The following is a 15,769-nucleotide window of genomic DNA, read 5'->3' as shown; positions in this document are numbered from 1 at the left end:
TTTAAAATAGCGTTTAAAGTGTTTTGTTTTTTTCTTTTGAAGGAAACATCGCTCTTCGGCTATTCTTTTAATCTTTTTATCCGTCATTATGAAAGAATTACTAGTGCTGTCTCTTTACTTTCACTTTTTGAAGTTTTAACTCCACGAAAGAAAAAGAATAAAAGAGGGGAAAGAACAGGAAAGAAGAAAGGCATGCTTGCTTTTCAGGTAAAGCTGGACCGTATGTCCGTTCAAACGATACTAAGGCCCCTGATCGCGAAAATCTAAGACAGGGTTTGCACTTTTCCCGGTGATCAAAGACAAGATATTTTGCGGTATTGGTTTTTCTCTTTGTTTGGTTCGTGTGAAAATGTTTGTTACCATTTTAAGTTTTCCAAATCAAAGAAAAAAAAGTTTTTCCCTTTTCTCCCCTTTTCTGAAACTCATGAAGGAGCTCAAAATGGGATTTTTCTGTTCTTTTCTCTCTATTTACCTTCTTATCAATCAAACAGAGGTGTCAACATGAAAAATAGAGCATTTTTCTTAAAACACATTTAAAAAGGTTGTCTTTTGAAACTTTACAGAATTCATGGGTTTTAGAGGAATGGGTTCGCATGAGCTACTTTGGATTGGAAGGGTGCTTGTTCTTATGTTATTAGTTCATGGGGTAATTGGTTGGGGAAAGGAGGGTCATTATGCTGTTTGCAAGATAGCTGAGGTGAGACTTCGTTTTTCTTTTGTGTATTATTTGTTGCATTTTGATTTTTGAATATTTTATGGACTGTCCAAATGTTTTGAACAATAAGATCATAGTGCTTGATTAAGGAAAAAACAGTTATTAACAATGATTAGCTTTAGTGTTCATGGAACCAGCTTTAATAAATTATGGATTCAGGTATTTGGATTGGTTCTTTTTTTTCTCAATCAGAATAGATATTCTATTAATCATCCCAAAAAGGAGAATCTGGAAGAGTTCAGGAAGAACAAAAGGACAAAGCGGGACTAGAGTTTGTCTGCTTGTACAGAACATAAGTCGTCTTGACATCATGTACAAAATGCAAACTGGCAGGACAAGCCTTGAATATCAGACATAGAGACACAAACTGAAGGATATCAGCTCTAAACTATCAGTTCAGATAACCTATGATGTCAAAAATCAGAACAATAATCATGAACACAAAACACGGTTCAACCTATAACGTCTATGACATTAAGTGTGCAGGCAGGAAATATCATATAATCCAAACCAGCTTCATGTGAGGAGAAGGGTGGGCCATAAATGCAACAGAAGAAAACAGAGGCAAACTACCACCACGCAATGAACATAGACTCTTTATCAACTCCACATTTCGCATGAGAATCTGTGAAATTTGATACAAAGAATGAAATTCTTGATGGCATGATGTTTTGTGTGTTTGCTTGTGAGTCAGAAGATGTTGCCAATTTCATCTGATTATGCCCTTCTTGATCCTTCAGGGATATCTTACTGAAGATGCTTTGGCTACAGTAAAAGAACTGCTCCCTGATTCAGCTAAAGGTGAGCTTGCATCTGTATGCTCCTGGCCTGATGATATAAAGTGGTACTACAACTGGCACTGGACTAGTCCCTTACACTATGTTGACACCCCAGATTTAAAGTGTAACTATGAATACTGCCGTAAGTTTGGTGTTTTATAGTCATGTTTTTTATGCTTGTTTTTGTTCATTTTTCAGTGTTAATATCCATGAGCTTGACATCTCCACAGACATTAATTATCCTATATAATGTGCTGTGGTATTCTTATAGGTGACTGCCATGATCTTGCTGGACATAAAAATATTTGCGTAACTGGAGCAATTTTCAACTATACAAGCCAACTCTTTTCAGCATATCAGGACTATAAGCCCAAGTTGAAATGTAAGTATTGTTTGTACTCCTGGGTTGACAGTTACACATGCTATGACATAATATTTTTCAACCCTCAATGGTTTATTATATGGAGACTCTTCTTCTGTTGGTGACAGACAATTTGACAGAGGCACTTATGTTCTTAGCTCATTTTATGGGGGATGTCCATCAGGTTTGTGCTGTTCTGCTGGTATCACTGAAATTAAGGGAATTCCAAAAGATGCAATCCTACAATGTATGCAGTTGCATATATATGGGAATAGGCTGAATGACTGACTTGATTTAAGGAATATGTTTTATTATCATTGATAACTCATAAAATATGTTCTTCGAATCTACTATTACTTTATCAACAAGTTCAAAAGAAGAAAAATGGTTGGTGTAAACCTACTTCATTTATCATGATTTATCTATAGAAGAGTGTTACAGATTTTTCGGACAGTGTTTTTACTAGTCTTCTCACATGGTTCATAGGAAGGGTGCTTGAAGAAAACCAATTGTTTTTAAATGCAACAGCTTAATCTTTAAATCCCATCAGTTTAGAACGAATTATTGTATCTTTAAAATGCTAAACTTTAGGAAGGTACAATGAATATTTTCTGTAGTTATGGTTCTCTATCATGTTGTATGTACAATGAATATTTTCTGTAGTTATGGTTCTCTATCATGTTGTATGTGGTATCATGGTGAATTTTTGAGCCAACATTGGCTGCAGAGCCATGATTTTATAAATAATTCTTACCCATCTTTTAGAGCCATCTGGTATGCATTGCTTGTATCCTTATTTCTCTTGGAAAAAGAGAGTGTACATTCCAACATAACTTTTTCTTTTCTGATTACAGCCATTACATGTTGGCTTCACAGGAGATTTAGGTGGAAATACAATCACAGTCCGTTGGTATCGTAGGAAGACAAATCTACACCATGTGAGCACTTCATTTCATTGTCCTTTTAAGTGCATCTTCCTCCAGCATCCCTTTTTCTTTTTCCCTGTGATAAGCAGGAAAATGATGTTGAAGCGAATTAAATATGCACAAATATGTTACTGTCTTTATGTAGCCATTATATGCTATAGTTAAAACTCAAAAAGCAGTTGTCTCCTCTCTTTTTTTTTTTTTTATGGTGGAGGTCGGGGGGGCTCAAAACAACAATGGCTGGTTAAAAGACATGAAAGAGGCCATTCAATAACAAGTAACTTTGAGCCAACTTGTCAGTTGTCACTTCTGCTCTCTAATAGTGAGATAAATAAAATGGAAAAAGGGAAATGATAGGTGCTGGAGATGTGATTATACGTCTCAGTCAAGAAAACCATCTCCTTGCCTCCTCCTTGACCGCTGTTAGATCCAGTGATAGCTCTTCTTTGGGCCTGACTTGTTTGTCAGAATGTTTGGATGGAGATATCCCTTTTTTAACAAGTTTTTCAAAGAAGAGATTCATGTCAAAAGATGCTCGTAAACTCATGCATGAGAAAGTGTGCATATGTGTTTGGGGCCTATATATTCTGTCTGTATGCATTTATCCAATGCTATCATTGTTCCAGGTCTGGGATACCATGATTATTGATTCTGCAGTGAAGACATTCTATGGATCGGATCTTGCAATAATGATTCAAGCCATCCAGAGGAATATTACAGTAAGCAGTTTGTTTTCCTTCATGTTCATTTTGTGGATGTAGCTATTATGGATAGCAGATAAGCTATGTTTACTTTTAAAGCTGTAAACTATTGAAATAAACTCAAGAGACAATAGAAGGCTTTATGTTTGTGTCTTTTGAGTGTCTTGAATAGTTCAGCGTATTTGATTCAATTAACAAATACAAGCAAAACACCCAAGTTTAGGTTCCCCTGCCCCTTTTTTGTTGTTTTGGGATTTTCTTTTTCCCTGCTTGGGTTTAGGGTTTATGTATTTTTAACTATGCCTATGCGAATGCATATATAACAATGTGATATTAACTGCTGTTCTTATGTTTCTTTATTCATCTATAGGATGCTTGGTCCAATGATATACCATCATGGGAATATTGTGGATATAATCATGCAGTTTGTCCTAACCTGTAAGTTTATCTCACAAAATATTTCTTTCAACTCTTTCTGATGTGTATGATGGACTGCTTCAACTATACCAACTGTGATGTGAATTGTTAAAGCACATTAAGTGCTGAAAGAACTGTTTATATGTCTATGCTTTGCTTGATTGCCTATGTCTAATAACAAATTAATCCATTCACTTGTATGAAATGTTCACCAGTTCATATTTCGGTTCACTCCTGCATCCCTAAGAGAGAAATGTTTTCTTTAGTTAGGCTTGTTCCCTGATGCCAAAGAAACCTGAGTGGAAATATACATATGTAGATATACATGCTCCTAACAATCAAACACATATTTAGTGGATCTCTGACTTCCATATTTTAAGTGGCAAAGAAAGTAATTGCATTTTCTCTAAGGAACTGGCATCAGTAGACATAATAAATTGCCTCTGTTATACAGGTATGCTTCTGAAAGTGTTGGGTTGGCATGTAAGTTTGCATACAGGAATGCCACGCCTGGAAGCACCTTAGAAGGTATTTTATTCTTCTTCCTCTTTTCTTCTTTGATAATTGTAAGGCACTTCTTTATCAAATGAAAATTGATCCTTATATGGAACTTCTCGTTGCTCCGTTGTTGAGTTAAATAGTTCAAAGCGAAAACTTTTTCTTTTTTTTGAAAGGTGATCAAAGTGAAAACTTGTTGGAGAGAGATGGCAGAATCACTGCTGCTCTATGTATCAACTGGCCTAAGCCTGACCGGATTACTGACCTTTTTACCCTGCTCTATTACAGATCTGGTTCCTGTATTTTATGCGATATCTCTTGCTTTGACTGAAACTATGTTTGGAAAAGTTATCTGCCAGCAAGTTTTGAAATCTTAGGTGCATATGTATGTCTTGGTTTAGATCTGCTTGCTGCTAAATATTAAAGGCTGATAAAACATTGGAATGTGGAAACTCCAGGCCTGGTTTTGAAACAAACTCATCATCTTAATGAGGTTGTACAGGATATAAGTATCAGCTGAAACAATGCCCTTTAGAATGCATAAACATACTTTTGTGAGATAGAAAACTAACGTGGATGTTGGTAAAAGTAGCCAATGATGATCTCCCTGCTTGTCTTCGCCATTTCTTATCTTTTTCTCTTTGACCATTCCTATAAATATTTTTTTCCTGCACATGGCCAACCCAATACAGCTTTTTACGCAACCTGCCATGGTTGATATGAGGACATGCTAAAAGGCAGTGATAATGTCATGTTCTGCTTGATCACCTTTCCCCATAATATCAGATAAGCTATCTTAATGAAATTTTATGTCTAATCTTTGTTTTAATGCATTCTTCTTTTATTCTGCAGATGATTATTTCCTCTCTCGGTTGCCTATTGTGGAGAAGAGGCTTGCTCAAGGTGGGATTCGCCTTGCTGCAGTGCTCAACCGAATATTTACTTCTGAAGTGAAAATTGCTCGAGCATGAAGATAGATAACCTGAGAGTCATCTGTAAAATATGAAGTAGGGACCGCTGTAGTATCTTTCATAGCTCAAACTGCTCAACACGAGACCTATGTACCAACATTATTAATCATTTATCCCCTTGTTAACTCTTTCAGGGCAAGAAATGATAATGTACTTTATGTTTATCGCTGACTCTAGGCCTGTTATTTTGCTGATACCTCCCAGATACCCGAATATGCCCCACCTTGCTTGTGTTTGAGGTCAACTTTTAGGGTACGTGAAATACTGGAAATATCTAACTTACACTCAATGATAACCTGTTATAAGGTGTGTGTGTGTGTATATATATATAATATGTCCACTCTGATGGTGTCAGTTTGTTGTGTTTTCACAACTGATCAACAAAAACATTAGGTGTAACAGGCAGCAAGAAAGACTTTTGAGGATGATCACCTTGTGGAGGTTGTCTTCATTTGGGTTTGTTTTGTTGGTGGGTCTGGCTTTCATTTTATTGCCCAGAACCCATGGCTGGAGCAAAGAGGGTCACATTTTGACATGTCGGATTGCGCAGGTAATATATATTGTACATTAATTGCTTTCCTTTTCTCCCCTTCTGATCTGGTAGTCTGATTCAAAACAGTTCCATCATTAAGGGAAGGCAGGTCTTGCTCAAGTACGCCGAATCTAATGAAACTATATTATATAAACCTGCGATCTGATGATAAATAAGAGAAGTACAATACTGAAAAATCAAAGTCATGTTTTGTTCATCAAGTTGGCTATCTTGCATGAGACTTTTTTCCCTGTGTCTTTCGGCAAAAGGTAAAATAGGAAAATATTATAAAGATAACCCTTGTTGAATCATTTCCAAGGTCAAGCTTTCCAAGTTGCTCAAGCTATTTTATTCCTTTCTTTTTAGCATATTCACTATCTTAATGCAAACCATTTCATGCACCATATTTGGAAGTCATGCCTGCAAAGCATGTCAAAGAATACTCAAAGGCTTCTCTGAGCAAATAACTATTGACAAATATATTTACTGCCCCGATTTTATAGGGTCTTTTAGAGCCCGAGGCTGCAGAAGCTGTTGAAAATTTGCTACCGCACTATGCCAATGGAGACCTGTCGTCCCTCTGTGTATGGCCCGACCAAATCCGGCATTGGCACAGGTATAGATGGACAAGTTCACTTCACTTCATCGATACTCCAGATGATGCTTGCACGTATGACTATTCCAGTAAGAAGAAAGCTCAGCAATCTTTTGGTCATAAAACGACATAAAATCGCCTGAATTATGAATAATGTAATTAAATATCATGCGTTTTAGGGGACTGTCATGATCCACACGGCTTGAAGGACATGTGCGTTACTGGGGCTATCCAAAACTTCACCTCACAGCTTTTGCACTACAGGGAGGGAACTTCAGATCGTCGACGTAAGGACTTGCTCTGAATTAAATATTATGTTTCCTAGTAATATGCTTTGATTCAATACCATGGCTTCTATGTTTCTGCAGATAACATGACAGAGGCATTGTTGTTTTTGTCACACTTCATGGGAGATGTCCATCAGGTTTAAATATGTGGACTTGTCTAGCATATACTTTTCTGTATCATCATTTTGCTTTGGAGAGTTTAATTCTTTATTCTTTCTTTTAGCCAATGCACATTGGTTTTACAAGTGATAAAGGAGGAAACACCATTGCGTTGCGCTGGTTTAGGCACAAATCTAATCTGCATCATGTGAGTGATTAAAACAGAGGTTGTATATTTGTTCAATTCCTTCCCCTGAAGGGAAAACGGTACTCAAATATGAATTTCCAACAATTCACAGGTATGGGACAGGGAGATCGTCCTCACAGCTCTTGCAGACTACTATGAAAAGAACCTGGACAGCCTTCAAGAAGAGATCGTGGGGAACCTCACTGATGTAAGTTCAATTTGTTAACTTCCTTGTAGTCACGTTTATTTTACTATTTTAGAATTTATACTCAGTTACTAGTAGTTCTAGCTTGTATCTGTATTATACCGTTAATTGCTACTTTCATACAGGGGATCTGGTTTGATGATGTAGCATCATGGAAAGAATGTGATGATCTTCTACCTTGTTTGGACAAGTTAGCTTCCAGCCTCTTTCAAACAATTACAACCCCATCTGGAAAATTCAGGAAAATGGTTTTTTCCATTGCCTAATCTGTGTAATCAAGCTTCCATTTCCATCTGTGCAGGTATGCTACAGAGAGCATAAACATAGCTTGCAAATGGGGTTACCAGGGCGTAAAGTCTGGTGAAACTCTGGCAGGTAAGAATACTATTGCGTAAAGCATTGAAACCCAGAACATGTCACCAATAAAAGCACATTAGGTACGTTTCTGAAAGCAAAGGACTGAAGGTGCTATTAATTCTTCCTATTTTTTGGTTACAGATGAATACTTTAACTCCAGAATGCCAATTGTCATGAAAAGGATTGCTCAAGGAGGAGTTAGATTAGCCATGATCTTGAACCAGGTGTTTGGTCAGCCTGAGGAAGATTTTGCTGCAGCAACGTAACAGATGCAAAAGCAAAAGACCAAAAAACTAGACAGATGCTTTGTTAACCACAACATCATTGAATTTGACTTGTCAGGATAACATTATTTATGTATGCATGTATGTTCAATGTTGATCAGCATTGTATCTATTCATTTGTATTTTATAATTTCACGTTATTATTACAAAAAACAAAGCAATATCTTTAATGTTAGAAACCCCCCAAGTGTCATTATTAAAACAGTCAGAACAAACAATTGGCATTTCTTTTTCCAGCCAAGGCATGGGGAACTACCTCTGACAGACTAAAAGGCATAACCAAGAATTAACATCATGGTTGCCAAACTCCTACCTTTCTTATTAGCAAAAGAAGGAATGCAGCAGCAAAGCACTTCAAAACTTATGTTATGATTTGTCTACTGCAAACTCAAAGAATCAAAGAAAACATTACAAAGTTCATTTTTCTGATACAATAATCATCGACCATCCTACCAATTCTCCTATGACCACTGCAAAATTGTATTGACATGATGCCATTTGATTTTGGTGGGCAAATACATATCAACCCAAATTTCCACAAGAGTAATTTTTTCTAGGCCTCAAGGTTGAGGTGTCAAACAATGTGCTTACGTTCAAGCATCTGTCAGAAATTGGTAAATTTCCATAGAGGCATGACCAAGAGTTGCCAACTAGTAAGCCCACAAACAATGCAGGGAATTCTACGAATCTGTAACGCAATTTGCAAAGACAACCCTGCAATTCTACAGCAAAAAATTTGATGACTCTCTACCTAATTGAGAGTTGGTCTGAAACTACATAAGTTCAATAGTAAATGTATAAAATCACAAATTTCTGATGATCTCTTCTTTTTTTTTTTTTTTTTGGGGGGGGTGAGTGTGGGTGATCCATGTCTAAATATCTAACATCAGTGGAGGCTGAGAAAGATCGTGTTGAAGGTATTAAACGAAGGCCAAACTCAATCATACCAAGCTATTTTCCGATTGGCCATTACCAAGAAACGTGGGAGACAAACAATGAAAACAACCCTTAATGACCTGGTCAAAATCTGACACGTGAAGAAAGAGCCACACCGTTGGAGCCCAAGTTCTCAATTTGACACGAGACACCATTTTGGACCAACCTTTTTTTTCTTATTTTTCTCGTTCTCATTGGTGGGTCCATCAATGGAAGCTTGGAAGCCTCTCTAGCCAATTAAAGCCGTTCAGTTTGTATACCAGTTTCCAAAAAAGCTGGGGGACTTTTTGACTTTTGTTTATGAAGAGTTCAGAGATGTCACCACCAAGCCATTCATGGTCATAGACAAGACCACAATTAGTCACCTCTTGCTTGCACTAGGGCTTGTATACAGCTGCCATAGCCAGCTTGGGGCCAGAAATATTCCAAGAATCTAACGTACTACCCCAAACTACCCTTTATTGATTTTACAGACAAGCTACACTAACAAAGGACGATGTTGTCTTTGAGGAATCAGGGAAGATTCTTTCCTTAAAATTCTTGCATTTGTGTTTCCATTGACAACTCACATGCAGGCCAAGAATATACGGCAGCAAGCTCCCTGGTTCCTTCCTCGAACTTCATTTTTGTTCTACTTGTTTCCTCTTTCTCCTTGTCTTCTAACACTAAAAAAATCAATATAAATATACATGTTTTAGAGAGAGTGCTTGTTTTGCTCAACAACTTCCTTGCACCTCAAGTCGGCTGCTTTGGCCTTTGAGCATTGAGCTTGATCTCCCCTTTATTTCATTTCTACTCACAAACGTCACCAACTATAAAAACTTACATTGGGTTTGATTCTTGCTTTGTTCTGTGAAAACAAAGCATAACTTTTGACTCTCAAAACTTTTCCAAGAATCTTGGGTACACTCGCCCATTTCAAGCTTGCAAACAAGAAAAAAGCTCAACTATTTACAAAGGTAATGTTCTTCAACCTTCTGTTCACAAGTTTGTTCCTTCTTTTTTCTTCTTCTTGTTGTTTTCAATCTCTTCTTGTAGCAATTTTGAGCGTAAAGTTTGCTCAGTTTTTATAATTATTTCTAACAGTTCACATGATTTGTATGTTGTATGTTTGATAAGAGTTTGGTTCTTATTAGCTGCAAAATAGAAGTATTTGACCCATTTTTTTTATCCGGGGTGTTATTAAGATCTGTGCAATCCTCAGGTTTCCTTCTATTTTAAATGCATTCATATCACATGGTAATGTCAAACTGTTAAGATTGATTTTTAAATGAGTTTGCTTGGAGACAAATCTTTGTTTTTGGAATCTTTCGTACTGAAGCGTTTTACGTATTTGAGACAATGGTTTACCGTTTCAGTGATTTCCATATGTTAAACAATTCACGGTGCTTGTTGATCTCTGTTATTTTCTAATATAAATAGTAAGATAGCTGCTTTGGTCAAATGTTAATTAAGCCACCTCTTGTCTTTCCCATGTTGATCGTTGAAATCAAAGCATATTCTTGAAAGAGATGCCCACGTTATTTCAAGTATGTACGACTCCACGTTTAGGCCTATTCCACAAAACGTTGCTTTTAGTGATACATTTCTTGCAAAGTCAGAACTTTCTTGGAAATGATCGTTCACATGTTCTTGGTGTCTTCTAGATTTCACAGAAATCCCTTGGGAGTTTTCTGTGTAGGTCAAGCAGGGGCGTTAGCTGGTACTGCTATGAATTAAATGCCAACCCCATGAGTTTAAGCAATTCTATTTTCACATGTAAACACTAATATTATCTTCGTTTAGTGTCACCAGTTCATTTTGTTTAAGTTTGGTGTATCACCTGCTTGACCTTTCTTGGATTTTTATACCCCAGGATACCATGGTACTGGTATGGTATCCTGGTCTTGGTCTACCATTGTCAATAGTGAACCTATGGCACAATTGGACAATACAAGAATATTTGATAGCTGTTTTAGTTTTACCATGTTAAAACATGTGTCCGGTTAGGTTCCCCATTTCCCATTTACTATAGCACCCAAAAGAGTTCACCTAATGGTTTGGTTGGTCATATAAGGAATGACAGCTTTACGTGTTTATTAATTCCTCCTTCCGCAATTTATATCTGCTTTCAATAAATGAGGAAAGCAAAGTTGGCATTTGCTTTCTTGTCTTGTGGCCTTGGAAACAATCGTTCTCACATTTGAACAGACTTCTGTTAACTTTGTTTGGACCAGAGTATACCTCCAAATACTTAGGAGTTCTTGCATTGCTTCTCTGTATAATTCTGTCCTGAATTTAGGCCTTCTGCTATATTGCAATTGCATGGCTTACTTCTCTAATTTTTATTTTCCAGGGCAGATACAAAAGTCCTAACTTGCTAGAATTTGGTTAAAGCAAGTACTTCATGGCACTGGCACGGGTTGCTAGGAGTGGCTTGAGAAGATCAGGAGGTGCCATTGGCAGTTCCATAAGTGAGAGGGATATCTTCTGTGAGAGAGTATCCAACCACAAAAGTTTCCTTCCTTCCCTTGAAAAAATCAATTCGCACGGTAATTTGACGTACCTTTCCACAATCAAGAGGGTAAATTACATGAGCTTTGGGAGCAGGGAAATAAGTACAACCCCACATTATCGAATTCCTTCAGCAGAGCGGTTAGTGGAGTCGGAGTCAGAGTATGATGAGCCAAGGTATCCAGGATTAGAGGCCACCAAGCCAGGTGAAAAGCCTAGAGTGGTTGTCCTTGGTACTGGATGGGCAGCCTGTCGATTTCTCAAGGGGCTTGACACTAGAATTTATGATGTTGTTTGCATATCACCTCGAAACCACATGGTCTTCACCCCTTTGCTTGCTTCAACTTGTGTTGGAACCCTCGAATTCCGCTCAGTTGCTGAGCCCGTTAGCCGGATACAGTCTACTTTGGCAACAAGCCCCAGTTCATACTTTTATCTGGCTTCTTGCATTGGCGTTGACACTGACAAACATGAGGTGAGTTAATTTATACCAGCTATAGTCTATGTTACTATTGCTGCCTTTTCCTCCTAATCAGTTTTAAAGGTTACATTCATGCGATATTGTGCCATAACACGCATGTACTCATGATTAATATTGGTTCCAAAATAAATGCGAAAGCACATAGGCGAGAGGCAATTGGCATATTATATAAAGGAAGTCTCAATAACAGATTTTCAGTCCATGTCTTTTGCTTGTTACGGTCATTAAAGGCTAACTATGCACATTCAAATCATCAGGTGTATTGTGAGACAGAGAGCAATAGTGGACTACCTTATGAGCCATATCAATTTAAAGTTGCATATGACAAGCTTGTAATTGCTGCTGGAGCTGAGCCTTTAACTTTTGGTATCAAGGGGGTGAAAGAAAATGCATATTTCCTTCGCGAAGTGATTCATGCCCAAGAAATTAGGAAGAAGCTCCTTTTGAACCTGATGCTCTCTGAAAATCCAGGTGAGTGTCGTTTTTCTGGCCATAGATTTGGCAATCCTGGTGGGGTGGGCTTGTTGTCTGGCCAAGGAACTAAGTGTTGATGTCATTTAACATGAAACCAACTTGTTTTTGTAAACGAATACACGCTTACAATTCAATTTGTAATTACAGGCATATCAGAAGAAGAAAAGAAACGCCTCTTGCACTGTGTTATCATTGGAGGTGGCCCTACAGGAGTGGAGTTCAGTGGTGAGTTGAGTGATTTTATAATGAGAGATGTCCAGGAGAGGTATAGCCACGTAAAAGATCACATTAAAGTCACGCTTATAGAGGTATTGAGGTGCAATAGGGCCAACTAACTCCTTCCCATTTTTCATAAGTAATTTCTTCATACATGGATGTTGATTTTGCCATGATTTATACCTTGATCAGGCAAATGAGATTTTGTCATCCTTTGATGTTGGCCTACGCCAGTATGCAACAAATCACTTGACCAAGGTAATTTGATTACCTTTCTTACATTCTAGAGGTCTTAATTTTCCATAATTCTTGGAACTATCCGTGACATTCTGAATTTTGCTTATCAGTATGGCGTGCACCTTATGAGAGGTGTGGTGAAAGAGGTTCATCCCAAAAAAATTGTTCTCAGTGATGGAAGTGACGTCCCTTATGGCCTCTTAGTCTGGTCTACTGGTGTTGGTCCCTCCCAGTTCGTGAAATCATTAAATCTTCCCAAGTCCCCTGGTGGAAGGTATGAACGCCAGTGTTCTTTTGCAGAACCTATTTTCTTTTGCCTAAATGTACTCTGCTTTTCCCTTCCAATATATATTTCTTGTATCAGATTAACTAACTTTATATGGTAATGCAGGATTGGTGTTGATGAGTGGTTGCGTGTTCCTTCTGTAGAAGATGTATTTGCACTTGGAGATTGTGCTGGTTTCCTTGAACAGACAGGGAAGTCTGTGCTTCCAGCTCTAGCTCAGGTTGGTCCTTTACTCTTCTAGAAATTCTTGCCTCCCTGATCTACATCATCCCTTTTACTCTGTTTTATTCAATGTTTAACCTTACCTTGTTCTTGGTGGATGATATGTTTTCAAATACATGAGCTAATACATTTTGCACTTTGCAAACAGGTTGCAGAAAGGCAAGGGAAATACCTGGTGGAGTTGTTTAACAGTGTTGGGAAACAGGATGGAGGCAAGGCTCTCAGTGCCAAGGACATCTCTCTAGGAGAGCCTTTTGTCTATAAGCATCTCGGAAGCATGGCATCTATTGGTCGTTACAAGGCCCTGGTGGATCTTCGCCAATCCAAGGTAAGTCATTAGGCATTTTATACATCGAAATACTTGGAACAATTCTGAACCTTTGAGTCCTACTAATCTTTCTAAATATGTTGCCAGGACGCTAAAGGCATATCACATGCCGGATTCGTGAGCTGGTTGATTTGGCGCTCGGCTTACTTGACGCGCGTTGTGAGTTGGAGGAACAGGTTTTATGTGGGAGTGAACTGGGCGACGACGCTGGTCTTTGGCAGAGACAACTCCAGGATTGGTTGACACTTGACAGAGCCCCCATCCCCCATGTCTTCAATGGCTCCCATCGGTCTTTGACCCTACGTTAATCTTTTATTGATTCCACTTTCACTCCTCATTTTGTATATTACTGGTGTTAGCTTAATGTTGTTCACTGATTCTGAAACTACGTAACGCTCAAGCAAGCCCATGAATTGAAGGGCACAATTCATTGAAACCAAAATGATTATGAATAATATCATTGCTTTGGCGAGAGACCTATGTGATGAACCATCATCGGCCAAAGTTCTGTTCTACCAACCCAAATTAAAAAGAATAAAAAAAGATGGGAAAAAAATTCCATAAGTTCTGGGGTAAAGATATCTTCAGTAACAGGGGAACTACAACAGACACCAAAGCTAAAATTCTGGGGAGACCTCTTAACTTAACTGAAAGTGGGAACAGACAAGGATGTTCAATTGAGTCAGAAGCCAAGATCCCCCTTTCGTTAATCTTAAAGCTGATCCGTTATCTTATTAGCTAAAAAAGTTGGAAATTGCTTTCTTCGAGAACTATGTACTGGGAAATGGGAATCAATCAAAAGAACATTGCCGCCCACTACTTCAAAGCAGAACCCATTCAGATAAACTGATATTTAAAAGAAAAACAAAATGAAAATTCATTTATCCGAGAGCTATTACTACAAAGTATGTACAAAACTGACATGAACATCAACCAAAAACAAGACAGCTCACATCTTTCCTAGGACAGGCAACAACCCCTCCCACTCTTTCTTCCAAAATCATCAAAATTTCGTGTCTTTCTTTCTTCCCTTGTTTGGGACATAGATGTAGAGCTAGGACAAGTTTGCAGCAGCAGCTGCCCTGCGACTGCTTGGAGAAAATATAGAAGCAAAAGAATGGGCAATCCCCACCAATATTGCCACTTTCACTTGACCCCTCCTTGGGATCGGACGTCCAGCAATCCTTGGTGAAAAATTCCCACTGTTGATCATTGCCCTTCTTGCACCTGCCATTTTTTTTGCTTTTTTTTTTCTTTCGCTTCCGCAAAGACCTGGAGATTGAAGAGAGAGAAGAAAACAGAGATCTTTTGTTGGAAACCTGGGCTTGAGTTTTGATGCGTTGGGTGAGTTGTGTGACTCGAAGGCTGGCCCTTGTCATGGCTTTATAAAGTGGAAAAAGAATGACTGCCCTTTTTTTCTAGTAGTTATTACGGTCATGCCACACACACTTTGACTATGACTTGACGTTGTTGACCTTTGGTCATTACATACTGTTGCATTCACATTCACTGAGCTCCATTTTTCTGCAACAGAACTTACCACATCCAGCCATTGGAGGATAGTTCAAAGTTGAAATGATAGGAAGAAAGAAGCTGATAAGCTGAAATTAGTTCCCTAAACAATTTCTTTGAGTGATAAAATAATTCATATTATATATGTACCGAATTAAATCAAAAGACATAAATATTTAAATTATATCCATTCATACAGTTAACTATTTATCTTTTATTATATTGATTTATATTTGCTCAAAATTTTTAATTTTAATAAAAAATTAATAATTAGCAGATTTAATAACTATTGATATTTTCTATTTACTTATAATAATTGATGTGATTACGTCACAGCTTACGAAGAATGAATTCACTTGACTACTGCAAATACTACAGTTAATAATGATTAATTTATTGTTAAAATTATAAATTTACATAAATACACTTAGTTCAAAAATGTGTTTTTTTAATTATTGAAACTTAAAACAAAAGATACCCTTGGTTTGAGGGACAGTATGAACATGGCATTCTGTAATTGCCCTTAGTTTTTTCTTTAATTGCCTTTGGTTTCGAGGGATGGTATGAACACGGCGTTCTTTAATTTGAAATTCAATTTTATATGATAAATGATGACTCGGTTACTCTAAGAAAGCGACAACAAAGATGCTAGTCTCCAAAATAAATGATA

At 37.6% G+C, this 15,769-nt stretch overlaps 3 protein-coding genes across 4 annotated transcripts; all 3 read left to right on the top strand.

Annotated features, from left to right (window-relative positions):
• LOC18596932 (endonuclease 4) lies at positions 155 to 5,532 on the top strand. Its single transcript, XM_007025694.2, has 10 exons — positions 155 to 314; positions 564 to 697; positions 1,456 to 1,636; positions 1,766 to 1,876; positions 1,984 to 2,039; positions 2,710 to 2,793; positions 3,408 to 3,500; positions 3,853 to 3,920; positions 4,354 to 4,427; positions 5,250 to 5,532. Exons 2-10 carry the CDS (start codon positions 569 to 571, stop codon positions 5,366 to 5,368), a joined length of 915 nt encoding a protein of 304 aa, XP_007025756.1. The 5' UTR covers positions 155 to 314; positions 564 to 568; the 3' UTR covers positions 5,369 to 5,532.
• Positions 5,647 to 8,089, top strand: LOC18596931 (endonuclease 1). Its single transcript, XM_007025692.2, has 9 exons — positions 5,647 to 5,918; positions 6,404 to 6,584; positions 6,675 to 6,782; positions 6,864 to 6,919; positions 7,006 to 7,089; positions 7,181 to 7,276; positions 7,399 to 7,463; positions 7,575 to 7,648; positions 7,772 to 8,089. The coding sequence occupies exons 1-9, from the start codon at positions 5,793 to 5,795 to the stop codon at positions 7,894 to 7,896; spliced, it is 915 nt and encodes a 304-aa protein (XP_007025754.2). The 5' UTR covers positions 5,647 to 5,792; the 3' UTR covers positions 7,897 to 8,089.
• On the top strand, positions 9,513 to 14,889 carry LOC18596930 (internal alternative NAD(P)H-ubiquinone oxidoreductase A1, mitochondrial). 2 transcript variants are annotated; one of them, XM_007025691.2, is made up of 9 exons: positions 9,513 to 9,809; positions 11,186 to 11,818; positions 12,082 to 12,295; positions 12,446 to 12,606; positions 12,707 to 12,772; positions 12,862 to 13,025; positions 13,143 to 13,257; positions 13,408 to 13,587; positions 13,675 to 14,889. In XM_007025691.2, exons 2-9 carry the CDS (start codon positions 11,237 to 11,239, stop codon positions 13,828 to 13,830), a joined length of 1,638 nt encoding a protein of 545 aa, XP_007025753.2. In that variant the 5' UTR covers positions 9,513 to 9,809; positions 11,186 to 11,236; the 3' UTR covers positions 13,831 to 14,889. The 2 variants fall into 2 exon arrangements, with proteins under 2 accessions (XP_007025753.2, XP_017978725.1); XM_018123236.1 differs by lacking the exon at positions 9,513 to 9,809 and adding an exon at positions 10,977 to 11,067.

This window comes from Theobroma cacao, chromosome 6 (genome assembly GCF_000208745.1).
Source record: "Theobroma cacao cultivar B97-61/B2 chromosome 6, Criollo_cocoa_genome_V2, whole genome shotgun sequence".
Classification (NCBI taxonomy): domain Eukaryota; kingdom Viridiplantae; phylum Streptophyta; class Magnoliopsida; order Malvales; family Malvaceae; genus Theobroma; species Theobroma cacao.
This window is presented reverse-complemented; position numbering and strand designations above follow the sequence as displayed.

Bases quoted from the DNA above. Each gene is read 5' to 3' on its own strand.
- LOC18596932 (XM_007025694.2), top strand. From the start codon at position 569: ATGGGTTTTAGAGGAATGGGTTCGCATGAGCTACTTTGGATTGGAAGG. The intron at 1,877-1,983 runs GTAAGTATTGTT...TGTTGGTGACAG, and splicing joins CTATAAGCCCAAGTTGAAAT to ACAATTTGACAGAGGCACTT. The intron at 2,040-2,709 runs GTTTGTGCTGTT...TTCTGATTACAG, and splicing joins TTATGGGGGATGTCCATCAG to CCATTACATGTTGGCTTCAC.
- LOC18596931 (XM_007025692.2), top strand. From the start codon at position 5,793: ATGATCACCTTGTGGAGGTTGTCTTCATTTGGGTTTGTTTTGTTGGTG. The intron at 5,919-6,403 runs GTAATATATATT...CCGATTTTATAG, and splicing joins TGACATGTCGGATTGCGCAG to GGTCTTTTAGAGCCCGAGGC. The intron at 7,277-7,398 runs GTAAGTTCAATT...ACTTTCATACAG, and splicing joins TCGTGGGGAACCTCACTGAT to GGGATCTGGTTTGATGATGT.
- LOC18596930 (XM_007025691.2), top strand. From the start codon at position 11,237: ATGGCACTGGCACGGGTTGCTAGGAGTGGCTTGAGAAGATCAGGAGGT. The intron at 12,773-12,861 runs GTAATTTGATTA...TTTGCTTATCAG, and splicing joins CAACAAATCACTTGACCAAG to TATGGCGTGCACCTTATGAG. The intron at 13,588-13,674 runs GTAAGTCATTAG...ATATGTTGCCAG, and splicing joins TGGATCTTCGCCAATCCAAG to GACGCTAAAGGCATATCACA.